Genomic DNA, 26,044 nt, shown 5'->3' with positions numbered 1-26,044 from the left:
CTTTCTTTCTTTCTTTCTTTCTTTCTCTCTCTTTCTTCCATTCTTTCTTTTTTTTAGAGACAGAGGGTGGGGGAGGGGCAGAGGGAGAGGGGGAGAGAGAATCTTAAACCAGTGCAGAGCCTGACGACTCGGGGCTCCATCTCATGATCCTGAGATCATGACCTGAGCCAAAATCAAGAGTCGGACGCTTAACCGACTGAGCTACCCAGGCACCCTTATTTTCCATTTTCTACACAACAAGAATTTAACAATTGCATAAACTTCAATTGAATGGATATATCATAATTTACTTAACAGTTCTCTGTTTTGGGCTTTTTGCTTATTTTCAATTACTTATAAAATTGTTATATTCTGCTGTCATGTGTAATTGCTGAGATAGCTTTGCCCTTCTTTTTTGGGAATTATTTCTTTGGGATAAATTTCCAGGATTAGGATCGCTGGATCAAATGGACAATCAAGTTGATGTCTCTTGATCTGGCTTATTAAGTTGTCCTATGCAAGTGTTATATTGACTTGCTATGTCATTATATTTGAGTAAGCATCTTTCCCCCATATCTTTCACAACTCTGGGTATTTGGGGTTCCCAAACTTGTCTGCACATTGGAGTCACCTGGGGTCCTTCAAAATAACCCGAGGCTTGTGCCTAACCCCCAGAGATTGTGACTTAATTGGTCTCAGGTCTGGTTTGGGCTTTGAAATTTTAAAAATATTCCCAGGTAATTCTAATATGTGGACAAATTTAGAAACACTGAGTTACATCATTTGTAAAAAATTTCGCTATGGCTGTCTATGCAGAATGGTACTTCACCATTGTTTCCTTTTGCACACCTGCAATTATTAAGGAGGATCTAGTTGTATTTTCTCCTATGTGAATTGTCTATCCCTGCTCTTTTTTTTTTTTTTTTTGTGCCAAGTAGGCTCTATGCCCAACGTGGGGTTCGAACTCACAACCCTGAGATCAAGAGTTGCATGCTCTATGGACTGAGCCAGCCAGGCGCCCCTGTTCCTGCCCTTAACATGTATTTTTATATTTCAAAAATACATCAGCATAATTCCAGAGAACATTAACTATTGGAATCTTCGAGTTAGTCTTATACATTTAAAAAATAACTTTAAATCAGTGAATTTTCAGAACTGATAAAGATGGAAGGACACAGGAAGCCAGGGTAGAGCACAATGGAAGGCAGGGAGAAAAGCCCCTCCTCACTTGCCAGGGAAGGAGACGAGAGAGCCGGGAACCTGGGCCCACCACTATCTTAGGGCTCTGATAGTGGAGTACAAGCCCCCTCCTAAACTGGGATGGGTGGCGTGTGAGAACTCTGTCCACTGTCCCTAGCCCAATTCTGCAGTTTTCCCTTGCAGGCATTGGCTATGCCTCCCAGATGATTGTCGTCCTCCTGAACATCTACTACATCATTGTCCTGGCCTGGGCCCTCTTCTACCTCTTTAGCAGCTTCACCGTCGACCTGCCCTGGGGAAGCTGCCACCATGAGTGGAATACAGGTAAGGTCATCCCTGGAGAGTCCATTTCCCCCTGCTGCTCTGCCACATTAACCAGGACTGGGATTAGCTGCATATCCCGGGCACCCATCCCCAACCTTAACTTGGGACATACTAGAAACCCACCAAGTACGTCACAGACAACTTGTATCAAAGATCAGCGTGAGAATTCACCAGCATCATGGGCGAGATGTCACAGACTTAAAAAAAAACTGTCAACTGTACTCAAAGTAAAAAAAATTAATGTATTCAGTTCGTAGATTGTAAATTCACATATTATGCAAACAGACTTGATTTCTTTTTATGTAGTTTAGCCATTTATTTATTTCAATCTGAAGTCTGATCACGTTGGTGTATGTATGTATTGTTTGTCCATGATCTTTGTTCCTCACGTCTTCTTTTTTTTTAAATAAACTATTTTTTTTATTATGTTATGTTAATCACCACACATTACATCATTAGTTTTTGATGTAGTGTTCCATGATTCATTATTTGCGTATAACACCCAGTGCTCCATGCAGAACGTGCCCTCTTTAATACCCATCACCAGGCTAACCCATCCTCCCACCCCCCTCCCCTCTAGAACCCTCAGTTTGTTTTTCAGAGTCCATCGTCTCTCATGGTTCGTCTCCCCCTCCGATTCCCCCCCTTCATTTTTCCCTTCCTGCTATCTTCTTCTTCTTTTTTTTTTTTTAACATATAATGTATTATTTGTTTCAGAGGTACAGATCTGTGATTCAACAGTCTTACACAATTCACAGCACTCACCATAGCACATACCCTCCCCAGTGTCTATCACCCAGCCACCCCATCCCTCCCACCCCCCACCACTCCAGCCACCCTCAGTTTGTTTCCTGAGATTAAGAATTCCTCCTATCAGTGAGGTCATATGATACATGTCTTTCTCTGATTGACTTATTTCGCTCAGCGTAACACCCTCCAGTTCCATCCACGTCGTTGCAAATGGCAAGATCTCATTCCTTTTGATGGCTGTGTAATATCCCATTGTATATATAGACCACATCTTCTTTATCCATTCATCTGTTGATGGACATCTTGACTCTTTCCACAGTTTGGCTATTGTGGACATTGCTGCTATAAACATCGGGGTGCACGTACCCATTCAGATCCCTACATTTGTATCTTTGGGGTAAATACCCAGTAGTGCAATTGCTGAGTCGTAGGGTAGCTCTATTTTCAACTTTTCAAGGAACCTCCATGCTGTTTTCCAGAGTGGCTGCACCAGCTTGCATTCCCAACAGTGTAGGAGGGTTCCCCTTTCTCTGCATCCCCGCCAACATCTGTCATTTCCTGACTTGTTAATTTTAGCCATTCTGACTGGTGTGTTCCTCACGTCTTCTTTCTGATTCTGTCTTGGGTCTTTCTATCTCACAGTCCATCTCGATTTAACTGGGGAATAAGCTGTTTTGTGTGTCTTCATTATAATTTTTAAGAACACTTGATTTTTCCTGTGCTTATAAGACTGTGTGTGACTCTTTTAGAAGACGACAGGAGCCACCTGTGGCCATAGGACCACCCAGTCGATGTGGTTGAAAGTAACAAAAATTGAAAATCCCTAGGGTAGTGCCGTCCAAGAGAACTTTCTGCGATGAGGAAAACGTTCTCCGTACTCTCCAACTTGGTAGCTGCCAGTTACACGTGGCTGTGGAGTGCTTGAAATGTGCCCAGTGTGTGTGAAGACCTGAGTTTTAAAGTTTTTGTTTAGTTTTAAGTAGCTTAAATGTAAGTAGCCACGTGGGGCTGGAGGCTACTCCATGGACAACACAGGTGAGGAGCTGTCCAGTGTGGACCCTCTTGTGCTCACTGCCCAAATATCCCTCAGTGTCCATCAGTGAAGCCCGACCTGTGCCAGGACTCCTTTTGTTTTGTTTTGTTGTGTGTAGGTGAGGTAGTCAGTTCTGACCTGGAGTTTGAGTCCTTTGCTTGCCAAGGAGGCACATTTGCAAGGCCCCTCTGGCCCTCAGACCCTTGATCCCTTTCCAGGCATTCTGTTGCTGATCTCTGCCACCTTCATTCCACCAGTTTGCAAGTGAAGACTCCAATCTTGGAGGCTCCTCCCCCCACACCCCAAGAGTCCTTAGGTTCTTCTTCTTCTTCTTTTTTTTTTTTAAAGATTTTATTTATTTATTTGAGAGAGAGCACATGAGAGGGGGGAGGGTCAGAGGGAGAAGCAGACTCCCTGCCAAGCAGGGAGCCCCATGTGGGACTCGATCCAGGGACTCCAGGATCATGACCTGAGCCGAAGGCAGTTGCTTAACCAACTGAGCCACCCAGGCGCCCCCCCTTAGGTTCTTCTTAAATGTACCTGATGGTGCCTGCCCTGAGCCCTGACTCCCTGCGGCACTTACCTCACTTCCTGGCTATTGGTCAGCAAGATCTTGAGGACCGAAAGGCGTCTTTATCTGTGTCTCCTTTGTGCCCGACTACAGTGCTGCCTACACCATAAGCACTCAAAATAATATTCTGTTGGGTGAGTCCAGTCGTAAAAATCAGTTTTATTCCAGTATTTTCTTTATTATGTCTTCTTTTCTTTCTTTCTTTCTTTCTTTCTTCCCTCCTCCCTTCTTTCCTCCCTCCCTCCGTCCCTCATTAATTCTATCATTCTTTTTTTTTTTTAAAGATTTTATTTATTTATTTGACAGAGAGAGGCAGTGAGAGAGGGAACACAAGCAGGGGGAGTGGAGAGGGAGAAGCAGACTCTTCGCTGAGCAGGGAGCCCGATGCGGGGCTCGATCCCAGGACCCTGAGATCATGACCTGAGCCGAAGGCAGACGCTTAACGACTAAGCCACCCAGGCGCCCCTAATTCTATCATTCTATTTACACTGAAATCACCCTTGACAACCAGCTTGTCAGATGCTGACTTGATCCAGATCTCAGGGGAGTTCCTTTTGTAGAAATGTTGCAAATTTTTGGTGGCCTAGGGCTTTTGTTTCAGGGCATTGTTAGGCCTACAACCCTTGGGGTTGACTGGGGGGATCTCTGAGACAATCTTGAGGCAAATTCTATACCTGAGTCTTTTGCTTCTTGACATATTTGACATTTCTCCTAGTGAGTCTGGTTTTACTCAGAGCCTAGCATCTTTTGTAGTAGAGGACATCCCATCCTGTCAAGATGAAACAACACTTTTCTGGGTGAGCCGAAGCTTCAAGGAGAGAGAGAGGGTTTAGTGGAAAGAATGCTCGATGGGCATTCATTCAGCAGATGTTTGTTGAGCTCCTACCCTGTGCCAGACTCTGTTCTAAGCATTGGGGTTATGATAAGGCACACAAAGATCCCTGCCCTCATGTGGTTTTTGTTCTAGTGGCGAGACACACACCATAAACAAAATAAATGTGTAATATGTATTACCTGAGAAGAAGTGCTAGGGAGAAACATAAAACAGGGAGGAGGGATTGGGAGTGTTAGGGGTGGGAGTTGTCGTTTTCAACGGAGTCATCCGGGAAGGACTTACTGAGATGACACAGGAGTCATGCTCTAAGGAGGGGGTGGGGAGTCAGCCGCTAGGGGCTAGGTAGGAGGATCACCAGTGCAAAGGCCGTGAGGGGGCCTTGTGCCTACAGCATCAGGGAACAGCCACCGTGTGACTGGAGCAGGTGAGTGGGGGAGCCCCGGGGGATGAGGTCAGAGGTGATGGTGGTAGATTGACGAGGGGGGGTGATTATAGGGGTTATGGCTTCTTTCTCTGTGTGGGGTGAGAAGCCCATTGGAGAGTTTTAAACTGAGACGTGACATAGAGTAACTTAAATTTTAACAAAATCATTCTGGCTGCTGTGTGGAGATTGCACGAGGGAGGCAGGAGTAGAAACTGGAGGCCAGTGAAGGAGCCACGAAATGGTGGGCACCTGCACCAGGGTGCTGGTAGTGGCCATAATGAGAAAGGTCCGATTGTAGATGTTTTGAAGGTAGGACATACAATTTGCTGAGCTGGATTCTAGCCCTCAGTTCGTCATTTATGAACTGTGACAGTCCATTTCTAAGATTCCCTTTCTTCATGTGTACAATGGGGAAAACACTATTTGGCTTAATATTTTCTAGGATTATTATACTAACACAACGTAAAAAAGAATGCGAGCCCCTGTTGTGAAACTCCAAAGTCATTTACAGATAATTAAGAGCCACTACTTACCGGGCACCTTATCCTCGGGTTTTCATTTAGTCCCCTGTCAATCTCACAACTGGATGTCACTATGTACATTCTAGAATCGAGGGAAGTGAAGTCAGAGAGCCACATGCAAATAACCAGAGGGTCAGGATTCGAACCAGAACTTTCTGACCTTGTGTCTGAGCTCTTGGCCACTCGGCTACGTGTCTTCCCTAGAAAGCATTTTTATTACCCCTCAGAGATTGTGCCTTCATACAAGGCAGTGACCTAGAAATATTTGCAAACTTTGAAGCAGACAGCATGCAGGGCATCCTTCCCGATGCCATCTGATCATGCTTTAGTAAGAGTATGTACCCAAACATTTAGAAGCCCACACGTAAAATCATGTGGGAGAAGGTGAGATAAGCTTGTTGAAGTTATTTTGCATTCGAGGATGTTTGTGTGGACAACTTCAGCCCAGTTCCTTCCAGATCCCTTACTTCCCATTGCCCTATAATTTCACACCCCTCTCTCTGGCCATGTCAAATAGTGAATGATCTTTCTCTTGCTTCCTTCCCTGGGACCCACGGGTAGAATACTGTGTGGAGTTCCAGAGGACCAATGGCTCCCTGAATGTGACCTCTGAGAATGCCACCTCTCCTGTCATCGAGTTCTGGGAGTAAGTGAGGCCCTCTCCCCATCCCAGTGTGGGCGGTGGGTTTGAAAGGAGGCCACAGGAATGGGCTCGTGTGGTGCTGACCCTCAGTGGACAGCAAGAGAAGAATTTCTGTTTTCTTCTTTGGTGGCCCTGTCACTTAAGTGGCTTTTTTTTTTTTTCTTGTTGGGCTTGTATCTGTGGTTAATGCAGAAATGGTTTCAAAGATGAGAATTTTGCAACTCTCCTCAGGCCGCACCTGCCTTCCCTCCCCCCCCCCCCCCCCATGTTGGATGGCGCGAACACTTTTGTGTGGATACTCCTACCTCCCCTCCCCCCGCAGCTGCGTGTGCACTGCCTCCTAGCCCCCCTCCCTTGTAGCCCTGGGTTCACCTAGGCCATGATTCCTAATATCAACACATCCCGAAACCCTGGTTGAGAAGATAATGGGTTTGCACCTCCCTCTCTAGGTTAAATTGGTACTCAGCCTCCCAGAGCATACTTAGCCGGGAACAGTTTATATTTATCTCCCTTGCTATCTATCCCCATCTCTGGGCAAAGGAGAGCCTCATGGATCTGAGTGAAAAGAGCTGACGAGCCTTTGGACAAGAGCCTGGAGGCATGGCTCCACTGCCTGAGACATGTGGGCCACAAAACTGAGGCTGGGGGTGAAAGTGGAGCCCCGCTCAATCTTCTCTCCCCAGGAGGCGGGTCCTGAAGATCTCCGATGGCATCCATGACCTGGGGGCCCTGCGCTGGGAGCTGGCCTTGTGCCTCCTACTCGCCTGGGTCATCTGCTACTTCTGCATCTGGAAGGGGGTCAAGTCCACGGGCAAGGTCCGTGTTGGAGAGCTCCTGGCCCCTCTCGTCCCAGGACTCCCTGCCCTCCCTGGGGGCCTGGTCACCCAGGAGCGCCCTGAGCTGTAACCTGATCAGGGACGGGAGGGAATGAACCCGTCAAGATTGTATGTGGCTCCCTCCCTTGATTCTGTGCCTCTCCTTGCTTCGCTCCTGTGCACTCTGGTATGTGGGGAAATGGAATGGAAAGGAGGGAGAGAGAAAGGCAGGAAGGACACTTCCAAGGAATGTGATCTTGCAGTATACCGCACGTGGGGGCACATTGCAAATTTAACAGATGTCGTGGCTCCCTGATTTATTCAACGGTTCTTTGGAAAAAGAATCCCACTGAGACTATTTATCTCAAAATGATTCGCAACCACCCTGAGAACTTGGGGGGTACTCTGCCAGAGAGTGTATGAGGTGTTAGAGGGCATTCTGAGTCCTTCTGGACTCTTGCCCTGGAGGCCTCTGACAAGGCTTCCTTCCTAATCTGGCTGCCTGGCTGTGCTAAGCTTGTAAGCTCTGTGAGGACAGGGATCATGTGTTGGAGAGTTTCTCGTGCCTGACAGCCCTGTGCCATAATTCTAAGCACACTTGTTGGGAGCATGCCTGAGTTCATTAAGTCACTTAACAAATATTTACTGGGTATGTGTCGGGGGAGGGTGGGTGTGTTAAGCTGGAGGAAGAGAAGGGTAAGGGTGGTTGTGGCTTAAGGCAGAGGGCAGATGGAGCCTGAACAGCTGCAGGGGTGAGAGGGAGGGGGCAGAGAGAAACACTCTTGACCTCCTCTGTGTACGTGTGGAGGGGGGAGCTCCTGCTTCCTGCCTCTGCTGCCCGGGGTGCTCGGGGCCCCTCCTTCCAAACTCACAGGTTCCTTGTCTTTCATCTGCCCCCCGGCCAGGTGGTGTACTTCACAGCCACATTCCCCTACCTCATGCTGGTGGTCCTGTTAATTCGAGGGGTGACGCTGCCCGGGGCAGCCCAAGGAATTCAGTTTTACCTGTACCCCAACCTCACGCGTCTGTGGGATCCCCAGGTAAGAAGCCACAGACAGGGGCCATCCCGTGGCTCTGGAGGCTTTTTCCCTGCTCCTGGCCCAAGCCCTGCGGTGTCCATGGTGGCGTGGGGGGTCTCCAGCTCTGTGTCAGCAGCTGTCTGTGGTCCCCCGCTTGGTCGGCGGCTGCCAGGGAGCCCAGGCATGGTTCTCAGGGGCTGCGGATCCGTCACCCACAGGCTGCAGCCCGGTCCCCACCACCATCTTCCCCGTCCCCCTGTCCCATTTTTCCTCTGAGTGATCTCACCTCGATTTCTTACCCCTCCACCAGCCCTTCTGGTTCCGTCCCTCTGCCCACGTGGCCCATCCCGAGGCCCTGGTTCCCCAGCCCTCCCAGCGCCCGGCTGGGCTGGTGTCGAGTTCCCTGTTAGTTGTCCAGAGGTCCCAGCCTCCTGGCCTCCTCCCTCCCCTCTGGCCCTTCCTTCACGTCCACTCGTCCACTCGGTCTGCTTCGGCCAGCTTCCTCGTGGCCTGGCACGGGGAGGGAGTGCTGCTTGCTCACTGGAGGGGTTTGGAGAGCAGGGCCTGAAATAAGAAGCCACCGCGGCTGACGGGTTTCTTATCTTCTCCTGTTTGGCAGCCGTTTTGAAAGCTGGCAAAGCCAGGAGGTGTCGAGGGCCGGAGGGGAGCGTGGGTAAGCTCCACCCCAGAGCCCCTAAAATGCGTTGCCCAGCTACGTGCCCCGCCTCTGCCTCCCTGGCACAGAGGTCGCCCTCCCTTTGGGGGCTGGAGGAGCTCTCTGTGTCTGCAAGGGGGCCCTGAGGAGACAGAGGGCGGGAGGCTCCCGGCGCAGAAGAGACGAGAACAGCCGGATGGCTTTGCAGACATTGCAAATGCTGAGTTCCCTGTTGGGCAGAATTTGGGGGGGGGGATCCAGCAGCTGCATTTTTCTCATGGCTCCCAGCCACCCTGGCAAAGTTAAGTCCTGCCATCCCGAGTTCTGCCGGCAACCGGCAGTCGCCAGAGCACTCGTCTTCCAGAAGCTCCCCACGGGGTCCAGCAGCCTTATGCGCTAGGTCCTGCTCAATGATCCGGTGGGCTACAGGCTTATCCTTCCCTCCCCCGTTTCTTAGACATAGTAGAGGTGCGGATTGCCGCTGCCTCATCTCCACGTGAGGCCCACGGGCTGTAGTCAGGCTTGGGAGCAAACGGTGGAACTGTAGTCGTTGAAGCTAAAAGGCCCCCAGAGATCAACCAGTGCAAACTCCTCACTGAACAGATGAGCAAACAAGGCCCAAGGTCACACAGCAAGTAAGTGGCTGGCCAAACAAAGTGTACTTTTATCTTGTGAATCATAAGCCCTTTGACTTCTCTGGAACCCAAGTGTTGTGGTGGAGAGTCCATAGCAAGCAGGAGCTCGTGGGGGCCAGCTTTGAAGGCCAGGGGTGGAGGGTGGCTTGGATCTCCTGTGCGGGAGGGCTCCACTGTTGTTCTGGAACCGCAGACATGTGAACCAGTGGCTAAGCAGCCGTCCGCCTTCGCTTGGGGGTCAGGCTGGGAAGGAGGAGCCGTGTTCAGTCAGGGAGACGGGCAGGTAGGCTGAAAGAGAAATAGGAGGGAGGGGTCTGGTATTTCTGGAATGGATTTTCGGCTTCTGTGACCAATGCCTCGTTTGTCCTGATCAGCTATTTATAGTCAACAACGATCGAGCACTAACCATGTCCCTGTCATTGTTACGTGCAGTATTACAGCTAATCCTCGTGGCAGACCAGTGAGGTGTCCCCATTTTACAGGAAAGGGAGGCCTAGGGAGCTTAACGCATTTCCCATCCTCACATTTGCAACTGGAACCTGGGTCTGAATGATGACAAATCCATATGCTTTACGATCTCTTGAATTGAAGGCAAAGTCCCCATCTGCTCATCTTTGTTTTTCTCAAAGCTCATTCATTCAGCAAAAAATTTACAGAACATCTATTATGCGACAGGTCTGTTCTAGGTGTCATCGTTGTTAGATAGTAGCTGGCAGCAAACGTGAAGAAGGTGGACCAGACAGCCTTAAACTCTGAGTGTTAACAAGGCCATGATTCCGTGTCTGGGTTACTGCGGGGAATAAAACCTCTTTTCGTCTGCCGTCCAGGGTACCACCCTTCCAACCCCGGCCAGCTGTGGGCTGTGCAGGGAGCATGTTTCTTCCAAATCCTCTGAAGCTGTGAGGAGGGAGATGTTTCCAGGGCCGGGTTTGGTCTGGGCTACCCCGCCGCCTTCTTGGCCGCTGGGTCCCGGTCTCTGGCTGCAGTAGGCCTCTGTTGTCGGAGAGAGTAACAGCCTTCTGGGGTGATGCCCCTGCCGGAGCCCTAACTGAATGTAGCTGGCACTCCCCAGGAAGTGTGAGAGTTCCAAGTAGCATTTGCCTGGCACTTGAGAAAGGTGTAAGATTCCTGCTAGCCAGCACAAAGACCCCAGACATCTCTGTCTGCCAGGCACTCCGTCTGGGAGGGGGAGGCAGGCAGAGACAATGCTGGCTTTATCTGGCTCCCTCCTCTCTTGCTGCCAGGCTTGCTGGGTGTCAGGCAGCTCAATGCCTCTCCCGGTGTTTCCTGGGGCTCAGCCCTTTCACACGCGGGAGGGGCTCCTGGAGACTCCAGACTCTCCCGGGCTGCCTTTCTTTCCCTTGCCTGGCCCTTTGTTCTGCTGCCTTTGTTCGGTAGATGGATAGGGAGTAGGGTGTCCAAAGAGCCCTTGTGGAACCTTTGAAAGCTCCATGTGAAGCTCTTCTAATGAAGGGTTTGTTTAGGGAGGCGGTTGGAACATTGATTAGAATGGGTCTTCTTATTTTGACATCTATGGGACCTCATCATCACTGAAAGGTGAGTTGCCTTTTTGAAGTAACCACAGCAACAACAAACACACTTATTATGTGCTCGCTATTTGCCAGGTGCTTTACTGAGGGCATGATGCCGGGGAGACCCCACACAGCCCCATGAGTCCCTGTTAGCTTCATCTTGTAGATGAAGAAACTCAAGCGTAGAAAACTTAAGAAATTTGCTCCAAATCCACAAAACTAGCACGTGGGGGAGCTTGGGTTTTATGCCAAGTAGTCTTCAGGAGTCTGCTGTCTTGATGACCATGATACACATTTTCCAAAGAGTATGAATGTGAGAGTTTTCAGGGCTGCTTTTTATTATTCCAGAAAGACAGGGAACTCATACTTAACTTATGTGCTAAGGATTTCACATATAATATTTTATTTGTTATTATACCCATTTCCCTGATGAGGAAAGTGAGGTTCAGAGAGGTTAAGTGACTTGCCCAAATCACGCAGCTAGTAATAAATAGAGTTAAGAGTTGAACCCAGTTCAATGTGACTCCAAAGCCCAGGCTTTTTCCATTACCCACTATTGCCTTCCTACAAATAGTAAATATAATCCTCGTTGGGATTGAGCTCAAAGTTGAAAACATCCTTCCTGGATCTTCTAGAGGTCCCTGTCTTCCTCTGCTCCCCCGAAGACCTCTCTCTTTTGCCCACACTCCACCAGGTGTGTCTCACACTTGTTTTATTCTTGGTCAGTCTCCTGTCACAGCCAAAGACGCATCGGGGCTTTGTTTTAGAAACCAGGGCTGCTGGCGTGGTTAGGGAGCAGGCCGCCTGTGGTGGGGAACAGAACAGCTTGCTCTGCTGTTCCTGTGGCCCTTTCTCTGACCCCACTCCTCTCCCCATCCCAGCAGGCCTGTCAGGCTGCAGCTGGGCCAAGAGCGGGGGGTAGGGGGGGCTTGCCAAGCTTCCCGGGGAGCGGGCTTTAGTCAGAGGCTCCGGATCTGACCCTCGTCCTCAGAACTCTCAGCCCTCCTGCTGCATTTTCCTCTGTTCTCATTAACTTCTGCCCCCAACCCAATCGTAGTCTGTCCCCCTCAGGGCAGGGTGAACTGCCAAGTCACAGTTTTTCTTATGTTTTTTTCCCAAGCCCAAGTTCTCGAAACTTCAGCACCCTGGGATTTGCGGCCCCTGCCTGTGTGTGGGCAGCTGCAGAGCAGCTCTGAGGGCAGCGGAGCGTTTCCCTGTTAACTCGTGGGTCAGTCTGCAGCCTGGGCACTGCCAGGCCCGGGAAGCAAACTTCCAAGACCCGAGGCTCCTGGGCCATCTCCTGGAGGGCCTGTTGGGGAGAGATCACCTGGGCTGGTGGCTGTGGGCCCCCAGGTAGATAGGGGTGTCTCCTAGCCCTCCCTCTCTGGGCCTGGGTCAGGGAATGGGGTTCACAGTGAGCAGAAGGGACAGGAGGCTAGAGATGTTCTCCTCTTTTCTTCACCGTCTTTCTGGCTCTTCCCCGCTTCCCGCAGAAATGGAATATAACAGAAGGAGAGGGTGCCCTGGGCAGATCCCGGGCGCCAGTTCTCAGGGCCTGTAGGGCAGCGACTCCCACATCTGGCTGACATTAGGATCATTCAGGAGGCTCTGAAAATAATGCAGATTTCTGCATTTTCCTGAAGTCCTAGAGATCCAGTATCTCAACGGGGGCTTGTCGATGTGTCCCCGAGACCCACCACAACGCTGGGGAAATGGGCACTTTGGTAGGGGCGCGTGTGACAAGACAGCGAAGGAGGTTGGGGGCGGTCACAATGGTCAGGGAAGCAGTGAGAGGAGCCAGGGACACGGCAGCTGAGGCATTGGTGGATGTGAGCTTTGGGAGCTTGACGTGAGTGGAAGGAACCAGGGGCCTTTTGGGGGCTGCTAGAGCAGGACAAGGCACAGACAAGAAATGGGGAGCCCAGAGAGGTTGGGCTGCCTGCCTGGTGGTTTCTGCACCCGTAGCTTAGTGCTCCCTTGTGGCGCTCACATCTTCTGAAGATAGGAGGCGCCTGGGGAGGGTCTGTGGCCCTGGGACCCCACCTCCCGTGGATCGTCAGGGTTGCCCAGTCCTGTTCGCCTTGATGTGCTTTCTCTTTGGGATGTTATTGTAGCTGTTAAATCTAAATCATAACATGCCCGGGCCGGCCAGGCCAGCTGAGATAATACCGGTCCTAGCCGGGCCCCGGATTTAGCCACAGAGCTCTTCCCCCCAAGGAGTACAAAGTACATGCATTCCTGTCCAGCCTCTGGACTTTTTTGAGCTGAGGATGACTCTTCCTGCTTTCCAGACAGCAGATTTGGAGGTGCGAGGGGCAAAGCTGTATTCTTGCCATGGCACTGATATGAAGGACCCCCTAGCTCCAGAGATCCTGTCCCCGAATTCCTTGCAAACCGGTCATACTGCAAGGAGGGCCCGGGAAGGGAGAAAGTGGAGGCAGAATCAGGGCCTTATTTCTGTTGCAGAAAGTTGGTGCCAGACCTGGCTTAGTCCTAGAGCTCCCTCCCAGGCTCCGCCACCCCGGGTCCTTCAGGCTTCGCCCAATGCCTGCTGCCCGCGCTGTCCTGGTAGCGCCCGAGAAACGCTGTCGGGGTGCCCACTGGGAGAGCCGGGTCGCAAGCTGAGAGCAGCGTTGGCCACCGGCCTGCATGCTCCCATGGAGCCCGGATGGCCTGGGTTTCCTGGGGTGCAACGTTCTTGCCTTTTCCCTGTGTAGGTGTGGATGGACGCGGGCACCCAGATCTTCTTCTCCTTCGCCATCTGTCTAGGGTGCCTGACCGCCCTGGGCAGCTACAACAAGTACCACAACAACTGCTACAGGTGATTGGAAGGGTGGGGCCTGGGCCGCCGACCCGCCTCTCCCTTGCCCCTCCAGCGTGCTAGGTCAGGGCTGCTTTGGATGGTGCAACAGCTCATGGATTTGCCTGCCCCCACCCATCTTCACCCCACTTTCCCATGCCCCAGGGCCCCCAGTTGCTGAAAGGGAGCCAAGTGTGGCATGGGCATAGGGATTGCCTCCAAAGGCTGGGATGGTTGGGATTGGCTGGGAAGCCACAGTGGGGGCCCAGCCCGCTGGCTAATGGAGAGGTTAGTGGGCTCGAGCCTGAGAAGTCATTCATCATGCCATGTAGGGGAGCCTTATTTGCCCCAGCCAACGCTGAACCCTTACCTATTTTTACCTCACCGCTCCCCATCTCATGTCCCCCTCCCCAGGGTTCCCTCCAGCCGACTGGGTTCATATCAGACCATCTCAGCCAAGTTAAAGCTAAAAAAAAAAAAATCACATCATACATTTCAAAATCAAATTTGGGGGATGAGGATTATGTGTGGTTTGGGATTGTCCGTGTCTATACATACCCTCCACATTAGCGTGCCAAACTGAATTGTGTCTGAGTGGTAGCGTCCCAAGAGGTGTGGTGGCAATATGGCGGGAGGGGAGGCTGTGCGGCAGTTCGTAATTTTTAGATGAATATTTTACTTCCTTAGAACTTTATTCTTTAGTGACTACTGTGACTGACTCCAAGTCTCAGCTAATGGGTGGGTGGGGGGCAGGCAGAACCCACCCCTTGAATGTTCATCTGGATCCTGCAGGCAGCCCCCCTCTGGCCTGCATGAAGGGCTGGGGTGAGTGTCTGCCCACCTGAGGGGCTTCCTGTTGGCATCCTCTTGCTGACCCGGCCTGTCTCTGCCCCCCTGCCTGCCCGACAGGGACTGCATCGCCCTCTGCTTCCTCAACAGCGGCACCAGCTTCGTGGCCGGGTTTGCCATCTTCTCTGTCCTGGGCTTCATGTCTCAGGAGCAGGGGGTCCCCATCTCTGAGGTGGCCGAGTCCGGTGAGTGTTGGAGGGCTGGGTGCCAGGGTGGGTTCTGTGAGCCTTGTTTGAACCTTTGCCAACTGGGATCTGGACGCCTTTCTATTGTCACATACACTGGGGGTGACCCACGGTCACCCTTCAGTGTATGCATCCCTGGGAAGACCTGGGGGAGCACATCCACACTCACCCCAGCTTCAAAGGGTGGAGGGGTATACAGGGAGTGTTTCCCACACCTGGCCTCCACTTCCTTACCCTGGAGGCAACAGTGTGACCAGGCTTGTGTTTCTCCTTCCAGAAACAATTTAGGCATCTGTGAGAAGAAAAGTGCACGCACACATACACACATACATGAACGTTCATACATACTTAACACGTATCACTATTTCTATTTCTTACCCCCTCTTCTAGAAAACCAACTGATAATATACTATAGACACTGTTCTGCGCTTTGCATTGTTTTGCTCACTTTAAAATGTATCTGAAAGATAAGTTTATGTTGGCACAGAGTTTCCTCTTTTTCACCATGCAGTGTTTTTGCTTTTATATTTTTTATTTTTTTTTAAAGATTATTTATTTATTTTAGAGAGATAGAGCATGAGCTAGGGGAGGGACAGAGGGCAGAGGGAGAGGGAGGGAGAATCTCAAGTAGACTCTCGGCTGAGCGCAGAGCTGGATGCAGGGCTCGATCCCAGGACCCTGAGATCATGACCTGAGCTGAAATCAAGAGGTAGTCGCTTAACTAACTGAGCCATTCAGGTGCCCCTGTTGTTGCTTTTATTTTATTTTTTAAAGATTTATTTATTTGAGGGTGCCTGGCGGGCTCAGTTGGTTAAGCGTCTGCCTTTGGCTCAGGTCATGATCCCAGGGTCCTGGGATCGAGCCCCTCACTGGGCTCCCTGCTGAGCAGGGAGTCTGCTTCTCTCTCTCCCTCTGCTACTCCACCTGCTTGTGCTCCCTCTCTCTCTGTCAAATAAATAAAATCTTAAAAACAGATAAGATTCATTTATTTGAGAGAGAGATAGAGAATGAGAGAGCACGTGAGTACTCAACACACAAGTAGAGGGAGGGGCAGAGGGAAAGACTCTCAAGCAGGCTCCCCACTGAGTGCGGAGCCCCAGAGGGTGGGGGTGGTGCTCAATCTCGGGACCCTGAGATCAGGACCTGAGCCGACACCGAGTCAGAGGCTCAGCCCACTGAGCCACCCAGGCGCCCCCTGTTGTTGCTTTTAAATAAAATCAAGAATCAGTCCCCTACCTGGGTAAGCTGTAAGTGTCCCTTGCCCTTCCCCTACTCTTGAGGACCACCCTCTGGCCCTCTGCAGCCAGACAGTGGTTCATCATCGCCTTCCCAAGCACGCCCTGTTACGCAGAGTGACAAGCACTGGGAACTGACATCGCTGACTCTTATTAAAAACGATGCTGTTTCACTTTTATTAAACATTTGCTCTACGCCGGGCACTGCAGGAAGCAGTTTGCTTGCACCAGGCAATGGAAAGCTTTGAGGCAGGACTGGTATTATCCCCATCCCACCAGTGTGGCAGGTGGGGATCGAAGAGGTAAATGACCATGCAAGGTCACAGTCATACTGTTTCTCAGAGGAAGCTTCTGTTGGATGAACCCGGGCGCGGGCATGTGTATCTGCTCCTGTCATCTGAGCCAGCTGAGAGGAACATTAATTTGTTTGAGAGGCCGTACGTCAATGGTACTCTGAAATTGATGCCTGTTCACTCATTGTAGGGTGACAGGAAAGGCTCTGGGTGCAGACGTGGCACACTGGTGGCCCCAGGTTCAATCTAGTCTTAGAGGTATTTTCTTTGGGAGCATATTCTTTGTAGAAAGAACACAGCGATTGCCTTGGTGGGGTCATGATGACGGTGGGTCTCATTGAGCTCCGCCTGTGCTCATTTGAGCCTGGGTCAGCTGCACAAATATACGTGGCCTGCCCGGCTCTGAGCTCTTTTTAAGTTTGAAACCTCTGGTTTGGGGCAATAGGTCCTGAGAGTGAGCCCTGAGGATCTGGGGTAGAGCTTGCAGAAATGCAGGTGATCTGCCCCCTTTCCGTCTCCCAAAGTCCTTACACCCACAGCTTCTAGGTTCTGTTCCTTCCAAGGAGAACACAGTGGATGGTGCCTTGGAGATCTGGGGAGCAGGTGGAGGTTCGGGTGGCTTCTCCCAGGGGAGGCTGGGGGTGATGACTGTAACTGTGGGGCGAGGTTTCCTCCAGCTCCCGTGATTCCATGACCCACGCTGGGCAGCCTTGGGATCACACGTGGCCTGGAGGCAGCCCAGAAACTGGGCTGTGTTCTTCTGCTCCTTGTTGTAGGCCCCGGCCTGGCTTTCATTGCCTACCCCCGGGCCGTGGTGATGCTGCCCTTCTCTCCTCTCTGGGCCTGCTGCTTCTTCTTCATGGTCGTCCTCCTGGGACTGGACAGTCAGGTATCACGAGGTGGTCACGCGGAGCCTGAGAGAGAAGTGCGTGTGTGCGGGCTGGAGGAAGGGGAGCCGTGGACAGGAGGCTGAGCCCCATGTCCTGAGGGACCTTAAGACAGTTGGGGACTGGGCGAATGTCACAGGTGGAGGCCCTTCGAGGGACCAAGAGGGGCTCTGCAGGGTAGGTCCAGACCTAAGCATGCCAGGACAGCCCTGGGGACTTGAGACAGGGACAGGGCAGGGCTGAGCCTGGGACCAAGAAGCCAGAGCTGGCTGATGCAGTGGCGTATTTTGGGAGCTCTCTTTCCCTCCAATTCTTTTGCCCTCTCATCCAGTTTGTGTGCGTAGAAAGCCTGGTGACGGCGCTGGTGGACATGTACCCCCGAGTATTCCGCAAGAAGAACCGGAGGGAGCTCCTCATCCTGGGCGTGTCTGTCACCTCCTTCTTCATCGGGCTGGTCATGCTCACAGAGGTGAGGGTCTGGGAGGTGCGAAGGTGGGGACCGGGTGAGGAGGAGAAGCCAAGCTGGACAGGCCTCCCGGGCTTCAGGGCTCTGGGACTCCCTCTTTTTCCAGCCACAGGGAGCTCCAAGTAGGTGAGGCCTTCCTCTGGCCTTGGAACATTAGCCACCTACCTCCGAGGGGTGATTTGGCTCAGTGGAAAGCTAAGAGGTATGAGAAAGATGGTCAGGAAGTTCTGGGTTAGGGAAAAACTGCCTCTCCAGCAAGCTCCCATAACTTCCAGCCAGCTGAACCACGTTCCCGGGACAGACTTCAAAGGGAGGAAGGGAGCCCTGGGGATGGGTACTATTCTGTGTTTCGTCTCAAGGGAGAAGGAAGGAGATGGAGCTTGTCAGCTTCATAGTACTGATGACGGCCTCTGTCCTGATCGTCTGCCAGAAAGTACACACTTCGTCTCCGACTTCTGGGTCAATCCCTAAATGTTCTCAGGGATGAGCTAACAATAGCTGTCTGTTTTATCCACCTTCTCTCCGAAAATAATAACAAAAAAATTATTGTCTCATATCTGCCTAGTGCCTCACAGCTCCCAAACTATATTCTGTTTTAATATCTGTCCCCTGTGATCCTCACCAGGTCTGCTCTGTGTCCGTGGGTGTGAGGCTGGAGGCCAGGGGGGTAAATCTGTCTGTTTTCTCTGGATACAGTTCTGGTTTTTTTTCTCTTTCCCCTGTAGGGCGGAATGTACGTATTTCAGCTCTTTGACTACTATGCAGCCAGCGGCATGTGCCTCCTGTTTGTGGCCATCTTTGAGTCCCTCTGTGTGGCTTGGGTCTATGGTGAGTGACTCTTCCCCCAGGTCCTAACCCCAGGGCTCATCACCACCTCGGGGCCCTTGGACAAGAGTCATCTACTGCTCTCACCCACCTTTTCCTGGGACTCCTCCCCTGCTCGACCTCAAAAATCTCAAGAATCCTAAATCGCTACCATTGGAAGGGCCCTCCAGAGGTTGCTTTGGCACCCTCCTGGTTATGGCCGCACCCAGACTGCCCCGAGTGGGCCCATATCCTGTCCTAGCCAAACCTCGTCAGCCCTTCACAACCCTGATGTTCAGAAAGTCATTATCTTTGCCTATGCCAAGTTTTGCCCCCTGCTGCGTATGCCTATGAATCCCCGGGAAGAGATTCTCCCAGCAGTGATTTGGAAAGACAGCCATGGTATCTTCTATTTCTTGGTCCTTGCCCATCCAGCCCATGCCTCGGATGCTGAAGAATGTCCTTTCTCCCCCTTCCTTCCTTCTCTTCTTCCTGGTAGGAGCCAGGCGCTTCTATGACAACATTGAAGATATGATTGGATACAGGCCGTGGCCTCTTATCAAATATTGCTGGCTCTTCCTCACCCCAGCTGTATGCACAGTAAGAGAACCTTCAGGGGGAAAGCGACGTGAAGGCAAAGAGAGATGGTGGTGGTAGGAGGATAGATCGGCTGTTAGCTCTAGAAGGGACTTCTCCACGAGAATTGAAAATCATTTTAGATTTTCACTCATCTTCCTGTTGGGTTCTAGAAAATGATTAGCAAGATAGATTCTTCCTTTCCAATTCACAGAAGGTTAAACTGAGGTCCAGAGCTGCCAGGTGGTTTGACCAACACCACAATGTGAGTCAAATGTCACAGGCAGGACGGCAACCCAAGTGCATTGGGCTGCTTGTAGTGATACTAATAACCACAGCAATAATAACAACACCATTACAGAGCGCGCACCTTGTGCCAGGCATAAGGTGCTTTGCACGTTTTAACCCACTTGATCTGCACAAGAACCCCATGAAGAATTACTATTATACTCATTTTATGGATGAAGCTGAAGCCAAAGAGGGTAAGCAATTTACCCTAGTGAGAAAATGGCAGTGAGCTAGGATCAAGCCCAGCAGCTTGGCTCCAGAGTCTAGGCCGTAAGCCACTAGGTGCTGCCTCCTGGGGCTTTATCTTGTGTGTTAGCTGCTCCTCCAAGCGCCCACTATATGCAGGGTATAAATGTGGCCCAGGGGGCAGGAGGCATGACCCCCTGCCCTTGAGGCCCTCGCAGCCCCAACTGATGGTGCTGGAGCTTTAAACACTCAAAAACACTAGCAGCCATGTAACCATGTCCTAACTGAGGGACAGCCCTGTGTAGAGGTGCCTGGGGGCACGGGGCCCTGAAGGGACAGGGGAAGCACCCTGGAAATTCTACTGGGGGGTGTGGATTTTGAGTAGAATGTGGATGGGGGAGTGCCTGGATGGCTCAGTCGGTTAAGCGACTGCCTTTGGCTCAGGTCACGATCCTGGAGTCCCAGGATCGAGTCCCACGTTGGGCTCCCTGCTCAGCAGGGAGTCTGCTTCTCCCTCTGACCCTCCCCCCTCTCATGCTCTCTCTCTCTCTCATTCTCTCTCTCAAATAAATAAATAAAATCTTAAAAAAAAAAAAGAAGAAGAATGTGGATGGGGATTGGGGGTTGATTGACCCAGACGAGCCTGGAGGCCAGTCCAAGCTTGCAGTGTGACTGATGTCTGAGAGCTCTTCCAGGGGTCATGGAGGGTGCAAGGCCCCTGCTCTCCCAGCCCCTTTCTCTTCTACTCTCCTCCTCAGGCCACCTTCCTCTTCTCCCTGATCAAGTACACCCCGCTGACCTACAACAAAAAGTACACATACCCGTGGTGGGGCGATGCTCTGGGCTGGTTCCTGGCTCTGTCCTCCATGGTCTGCATTCCTGCCTGGAGCTTCTATAAACTCGGCACCCTCAAGGGCTCCTTCAGAGAGGTAGGGGGTTCATGGGGAAGGGCAGGAACCCAAGACAATGACGTAGGGCCCCATGAGGATAGACAGATGTCCACCAGCATAGGAGCTGGTACACAGGAGCGCCACCGAGCCTGGTGAGGCTGCTGGGGAGGGACAGAGCGAGTGCTTACAAGTCTCAGAAAGAGATTGATGCCTCCAAGCCACAGGCTGGGATGAAAGGCCTGGCAGCTGGAGGGTACGTGTGGGGGGGGGGCGGCAGGCAGACCCCGGTGAGCCAATCGGGGAAGCGGGCAGCCTGACGCCAGCTCATGATAACCACCTCCACTTCCCTTGCAGAGAATTCGCCAGCTCATGTGCCCAGCTGAGGACCTGCCTGGATGGAAGCGAGCAGAACCCTCGGCCCCTGCCACACCCAAGACATCGCTTCTCATACTCACAGAACTAGAGTCTCACTGCTAGGGCCGCCGGGCTCGGGATCGTGCCCATGGGCCTGGCTGTGGGGACGGCTGCCGAAGTGGCTCCACGGTGCGTCTCTGTCTCCACCTGCGGTAGATGAGACGCAAGGGCATAGTTTGGAATCCACCTGGGGCTGGGCGCCTCCCACCAGAACGTCACTGCTCCAGGGGTGGCCGAACAGATGTGAGAAGCTGGTATCAAGAGCGCCCCCTTTGAGACAGGCCTGGGGAGGCCGGGTGAGGGCTGGTGGGTAGAGCGAGAGCCCAGTCCCTCTTACCCTTCATTCCATTAAATCCATGTTCTTCCCACCGATGGCCAGCTCTTCCGCCTGGTTCCTGCCCCTCTGCCTTGGCTGCCTTGAGCACCTCCTCGCTTTCAAGTTGTGGCTTAGCGCCCCCTGCCTCCTCTCTGGCTCCCCTTTCCTCACTGAGTTCCTGTGGCCCATGAGCAGAGGGGACGGTGGTGCCGGGGAGGACGGCGGGGCCCAGCTGAGAGCCTCCATCTTCAGACACTCACACCAGAGGGGTCTGTCACACTCTGTCCATGCTCCCCCCAGAGCCCTTTCCCTCCTCCTTCGCTCAGCGGAATAAGCAGGGCAACGGAGGTGGGCACGAGGGGGACCTGAGCCCTAGCTGGAGGAAGGAAGAGGAAAGTGTGGTCGGGCTTCTTTCCGCCCACATTCCCCTTCCGCCCCCCTCCCTGACCCCGCCTGCCAAAACGGTGTGTGCGCACCTGCCCAGGGCCTGCGCCAGGGGCACGCGGGGGACAGCAGTGACTGCTGACCTGAGGCGGCAGGTGCGACAAGCCCTGGCAGAACGGGCACTACCCCAGCTCAGCCAGCAGAGGGATCCCACTTCCTCGGGACCACCTCGCTCTTGCTCAGAACAGGTGCTGGATGCGGTGCTGCTAGACGTGGCCACAAGGGGGCGGCACTGCCATGACCCCGGCTCAAGGTCAGGGCCTGAGCTGCACAGAGGAGCTCTTGCGGTCAGGCTGCAGAGAGGATCCAGGTGGAAGGCAAAGCCTGTCCTACCTCGGGGCCAGTGGGCGTGGCCTGGGATCCCCAGAGGATCCCACAGGTGTGTCTGCAGCCTCTGTGTGTGGAGCTGGGGCACACTTACCTCTTGGTGTGTGTGTGTGTGTGTGTGTGTGTAAGTGCCCGAAGGCACACAGCTGCGTTTCTCCCTGAGCGTGTGGAGGCTTCCGTATCTGCCTGTGTCCCCCCTTCTGTTCGGATGGTCCTTCTTCTGCTGCTGTCTGGGGGAGCATTGGCGATGCTTAGAGCTGCAGACCAAGGGCTCCCAGCATTCCCTGGGCGATTTCCCTGGTTTGTTTTACAAGTCAGTTAGTGGGAAAGGGCACTGAAATCGTTGCCAGTCCTCAGGTTTTGATTTTCTGGTTGCTGTTTGGAGAACTTATCAAAGTTAGTGGTCGCAGCCCTCCTGTTTGCTGGCGTTGGCTGCTCCCTCCTGGACAAGCGCCTGGTTGGGCATCCCCCAAGCGTGCCAGGCTCAGTCACAGCCGTAGGTGGGAGAAGTAAATCTGCGAGAGAAACCTGGCATCTCCATCCATCTGATGATATTTCCAGAACACCTATTATGTGGCGCTGTGTTATGGGGTACAAAAATAGAATTTCTGCAACAACAAAATTGTGGCCGATGCTATGGAGGGAAAGCAAAGTACTACGAGGAGGGACTGGGGTCTGGGAAGGAGGCTGCTGGTTTAGGTGGGGTGGGCTGGGAAGGCGGTTCTGAGGGTGCGCTGGCTGTATCTCCAGCCATGTGGCCACAGTTGTGAGCAGCTGTTAGGCCGGGGAGGGGATGCCTGCGGGCAGTTCCGTAATGGCCATTGGAATCCTAGTTAGGAGATTCATTAATATAGGGTGAAAAGAATCCATTGGCCTGAGGCTCAGGAGATGCAGGGCCCAGCCCTGACCTGCTCCTGACTTGTTTTTGTGGAAGTCACACACAATTGAGGTCTTCACGTGTTTCCGATGGAGGGAATACCATGCCCCTCCTGCACACAGCGTTGTTGTAGGGCTCAAATGAGGTCATGGGTGTGAGATCGCTTTCAGTCACTCAGTGCCAAGCGGTGTGAGGTCATTAAGCCAGTTTCGGGGGATGGATGAGGGTGATCTGCTCTAATAACCCAGGGGGGTGACAGGCAAAGCTGCGAGAGAAAAGCCACTTGTCAGTGTTGGGGTCGGGGAACGGGAGCAGGAATACCTGGACTCGGCTTTAGCGGAGGTGGGGGAGGGGGAGGTGGGGGAGGGGCTATTTGTCCCATTTGCTTTCTCTGCCTGGAAGGGCAGATACTGGATCCTGCAGTTCTTCGAGGAAGAAGACACAAAAGGAAGGGGACCCCTCTTGTCTAGCAGCCCCACCTGTTAGAGAAGAAAGGCAGGCACAGGGGCGCCTGGGTGGCTTGGTCAGTTAAGCATCCCACTCTTGGTTTCGGCTCAGGTCCTGATCTTGGGATAGTGGGATCAAGCCCTGCATCATCGTCTCGGGCTTAGCACTCAGCATGGAGTTTGCTTGAGGCTTTCTCTCCCTCTGCCTCTACCCCACCCCTCGCGCGTGCTCTCTCTCTCTCTGAAATAAATAAATAAATCTTAAAAAAACAAAAAACAAATAACAAAAGGCAGGCACAGGGGCACTGGGCAAGTGATGGCTGAACGGAGAGAAGTGACACAGCTCACCGGAGCTGCAAGCAGAGGCCTTGCAGACAGGGAAGAACTGACGAGGCGCCGAGCCCACCAGGCTGCCTTGGAGCCTTGGGTCACATACTTCAGACCTTGCACATGCCTCACATCTATCCGTGTGCACACAGACACACAGTCCTTCCTTCCTTATCCTCAGATAAATGTGCACCAACTCAAACACACCACAGTCAGCCCAGTGCACTCCTTTATAGAGGCTTGCGGTCTTGGCTTGGGTCTGAGCCCTCTGAGCTATGGGACCTGGGGCCAGTTCACCTTTCTGAACTCTCATTTTCTCCTCTATAAAATGGAAATAATAAGGCCTAGATCAGTGTGTTGTTGGAATCCAGTGGAGGGTGTAGGGAGAGCTGCCACGGGGACATATTTGAGCAAATCCAGCTTCTTTCCCAAGGCTCCAGCCCCACAACATTGGGCCATCAATGAAACACAAAAGCCCAGGAAGAGTTCAGAGGCATCTTTGCAGTCTGCTGGCCTCCCCAGCCCCTCGCATCAAGTGGCATTGGGCCCAGAAAAAAGGCTACCCGTTTCCTGAGCTAGGCATTTCTGGGGGTGGGGAGCAAGGGAGAGGTAGCCCCAGAATAACTCTGCATCCTGTTGTCCCAGGGTCCTGCCCAGCATCAGCAGTATTGTCCAAGAAAAGCAGGAGCTGAGTCCACCAAGCCCTAATCTATCCCCTGATTCTGGGAGAGCAGGGCCTTTCCAGAAAATGGAAAAATGGGATCAATTTTTTCCCTCAAGTTGCATCCATCCATCCATCCATCCATCCAATAAACATCAAGTGCCTACTGAGCCAGCACTGTATTAAATGTTGAAGGCAGAAACAAAGAATTAGGAAATATGTCCCCTACCTTTTAGATATTTCTGGTCTAGGAAACAATTATGCTGCAGTAGAACAAGAGTTAGATGCTCAGGAAGCAGGTTCCATGCCAGGCTCTCTAAAGGCATGCATGGGCTTAGATGAAGGTGGTGAGGAGACCATTTTATGGGGTTCACGGTTCTCACCGCAGCAAGATAACTGAGTCATTTAACCGTATTCCATCTTGTCTCTGGGCCCTTCCCAGTTTGGAAACCGTCTTAGGTAGGCTTTCCAGGTAATTTAGGGATTCCTACCTTTTGCAAAGACAGGCATCTCCGGCCTCCAGGAGTTTACTAATTGGTTTGAATACCCACTAGGGGTTGGAAGTTGCAGGGGCGAGGGGAGACTTGACGAAGGTGGGGCTCAAAGTTAAAAGGAGTCCAGGACCAACAAGGCAGCTATTCTCCTACAAGGTGAAGGAGAGGAGGCAGGACTGTTTGTCCATGTGTAACCCCAGGTCTTTGTGGAAAGCCCGACACACTGTAGGCATGAAATATAATTTTTGAATGAATGAATGAGCCGGGAAATTTCCCCTCTGCCTAGTCTGATTCTCTTTCTTCTCACTCCCCTTCATGGGGAGGTTGGGTGTTTTGTTCCAGAAAGGCTGCCGCTGCTGTTCTGTATCTTGTGGACTTTGGTGTCCCCGCTGCACTAAGCTCTATGGCTGACCCGTGGTGGACCCAACTTGCAGGGACAGATGCAGCAATGCAGGTCACATCATCCCAGCTGTGGGCAGGGGTAACTGCAGCGTGAATTCTGGTTGGGGCCATGCACGGCTCTGCCAGGGCTGACCCTCCGTCTGCCTTCTGGTTTCACAGAGGCAAGGAGTCTGAGAACTGAGACTCACTCAGGCTTTCTCACGCTGGGGAACCCCATAGGAGATGCTGTGAGGGGCCTGCGAGCCACCCAGTGGGGCTGCTTGATGGAAAACTACAGACTGAGATTCTAACTTCACACCCCAGCCCTACTGGGAAGTTCTAAAATACGAAGGGGAAGCTCATGCAAAGGGAAATTTCCTTTTCTCCCCACAACTTCCCCCTCCCTCCACACCACCTGGGGCTGAGAAATTACCTTCATTGTCTTGAAAGAGGCACTGGCTGTTCTGAATGAAGGACCTCGGGACAGTCCTGCACCCAGCACCATGAGGGCGTGTGCAGGACTAGTGAGGGGCACCCCACTCTGCATAAGCTCACTGGGCACATAGCAGAAGGCCACACACGTTCATTCAACAAATACCAGTTCACCACTGATGGCGGCCAGGCAATCAGACAAGTCCCAGTTACGTGCTTTAGTGCTGAGAGGGCACCAGAGCATTATTATTGCTGCCTGGGACCGGACGCCACACCATCCCTGCCCCCACTTCCAGAGGACACACAGCAAACACCACTGACCCCCCCCCACCCCCCCGCTGAAGCATCTACAATCTCCTAAGCAATTTACCATATTGTCTCTAACTATAAAAAGTAGGTAGGTCTTGTTTTGTACCTTTTACAGATTGGAAAACTGAGGCTCAGATCCTTGCCTAGCTGACCTGACCAGTAGAACAGAGGAGGGGTTCACACTCAGGTCTTGTCTGATTATAAACCTGTGTCCTTTCTAG

General features: G+C 52.3%; 1 protein-coding gene across 1 annotated transcript in view; it reads left to right on the top strand.

Moving 5' to 3' along the window:
• SLC6A13 (solute carrier family 6 member 13) overlaps positions 1-21,130 on the top strand; it is a 37,909-nt gene extending 16,779 nt beyond the window's left edge. Inside the window, exons 5-16 of the mRNA XM_035028492.1 lie at positions 1,363-1,503; positions 6,199-6,283; positions 6,964-7,096; positions 8,001-8,135; positions 13,654-13,757; positions 14,646-14,770; positions 17,075-17,187; positions 17,517-17,654; positions 18,377-18,479; positions 18,955-19,055; positions 20,264-20,434; positions 20,750-21,130. Of these exons, the coding sequence (XP_034884383.1) occupies positions 1,363-1,503; positions 6,199-6,283; positions 6,964-7,096; positions 8,001-8,135; positions 13,654-13,757; positions 14,646-14,770; positions 17,075-17,187; positions 17,517-17,654; positions 18,377-18,479; positions 18,955-19,055; positions 20,264-20,434; positions 20,750-20,872 (1,472 nt within the window). The 3' untranslated portion in view covers positions 20,873-21,130. The remainder of the gene's footprint in view (positions 1-1,362; positions 1,504-6,198; positions 6,284-6,963; positions 7,097-8,000; positions 8,136-13,653; positions 13,758-14,645; positions 14,771-17,074; positions 17,188-17,516; positions 17,655-18,376; positions 18,480-18,954; positions 19,056-20,263; positions 20,435-20,749) is intronic.
• The last annotated feature ends 4,914 nt before the right edge of the window (positions 21,131-26,044 follow it).

Source organism: Mirounga leonina, unplaced genomic scaffold (assembly GCF_011800145.1).
Source record: "Mirounga leonina isolate KUSES-001 unplaced genomic scaffold, KU_Mleo_1.0 Mir_201, whole genome shotgun sequence".
NCBI lineage: Eukaryota > Metazoa > Chordata > Mammalia > Carnivora > Phocidae > Mirounga > Mirounga leonina.
The sequence above is the reverse complement of the archived record's forward strand: the minus strand, read 5'-3'. Positions and strand labels throughout refer to the sequence as shown.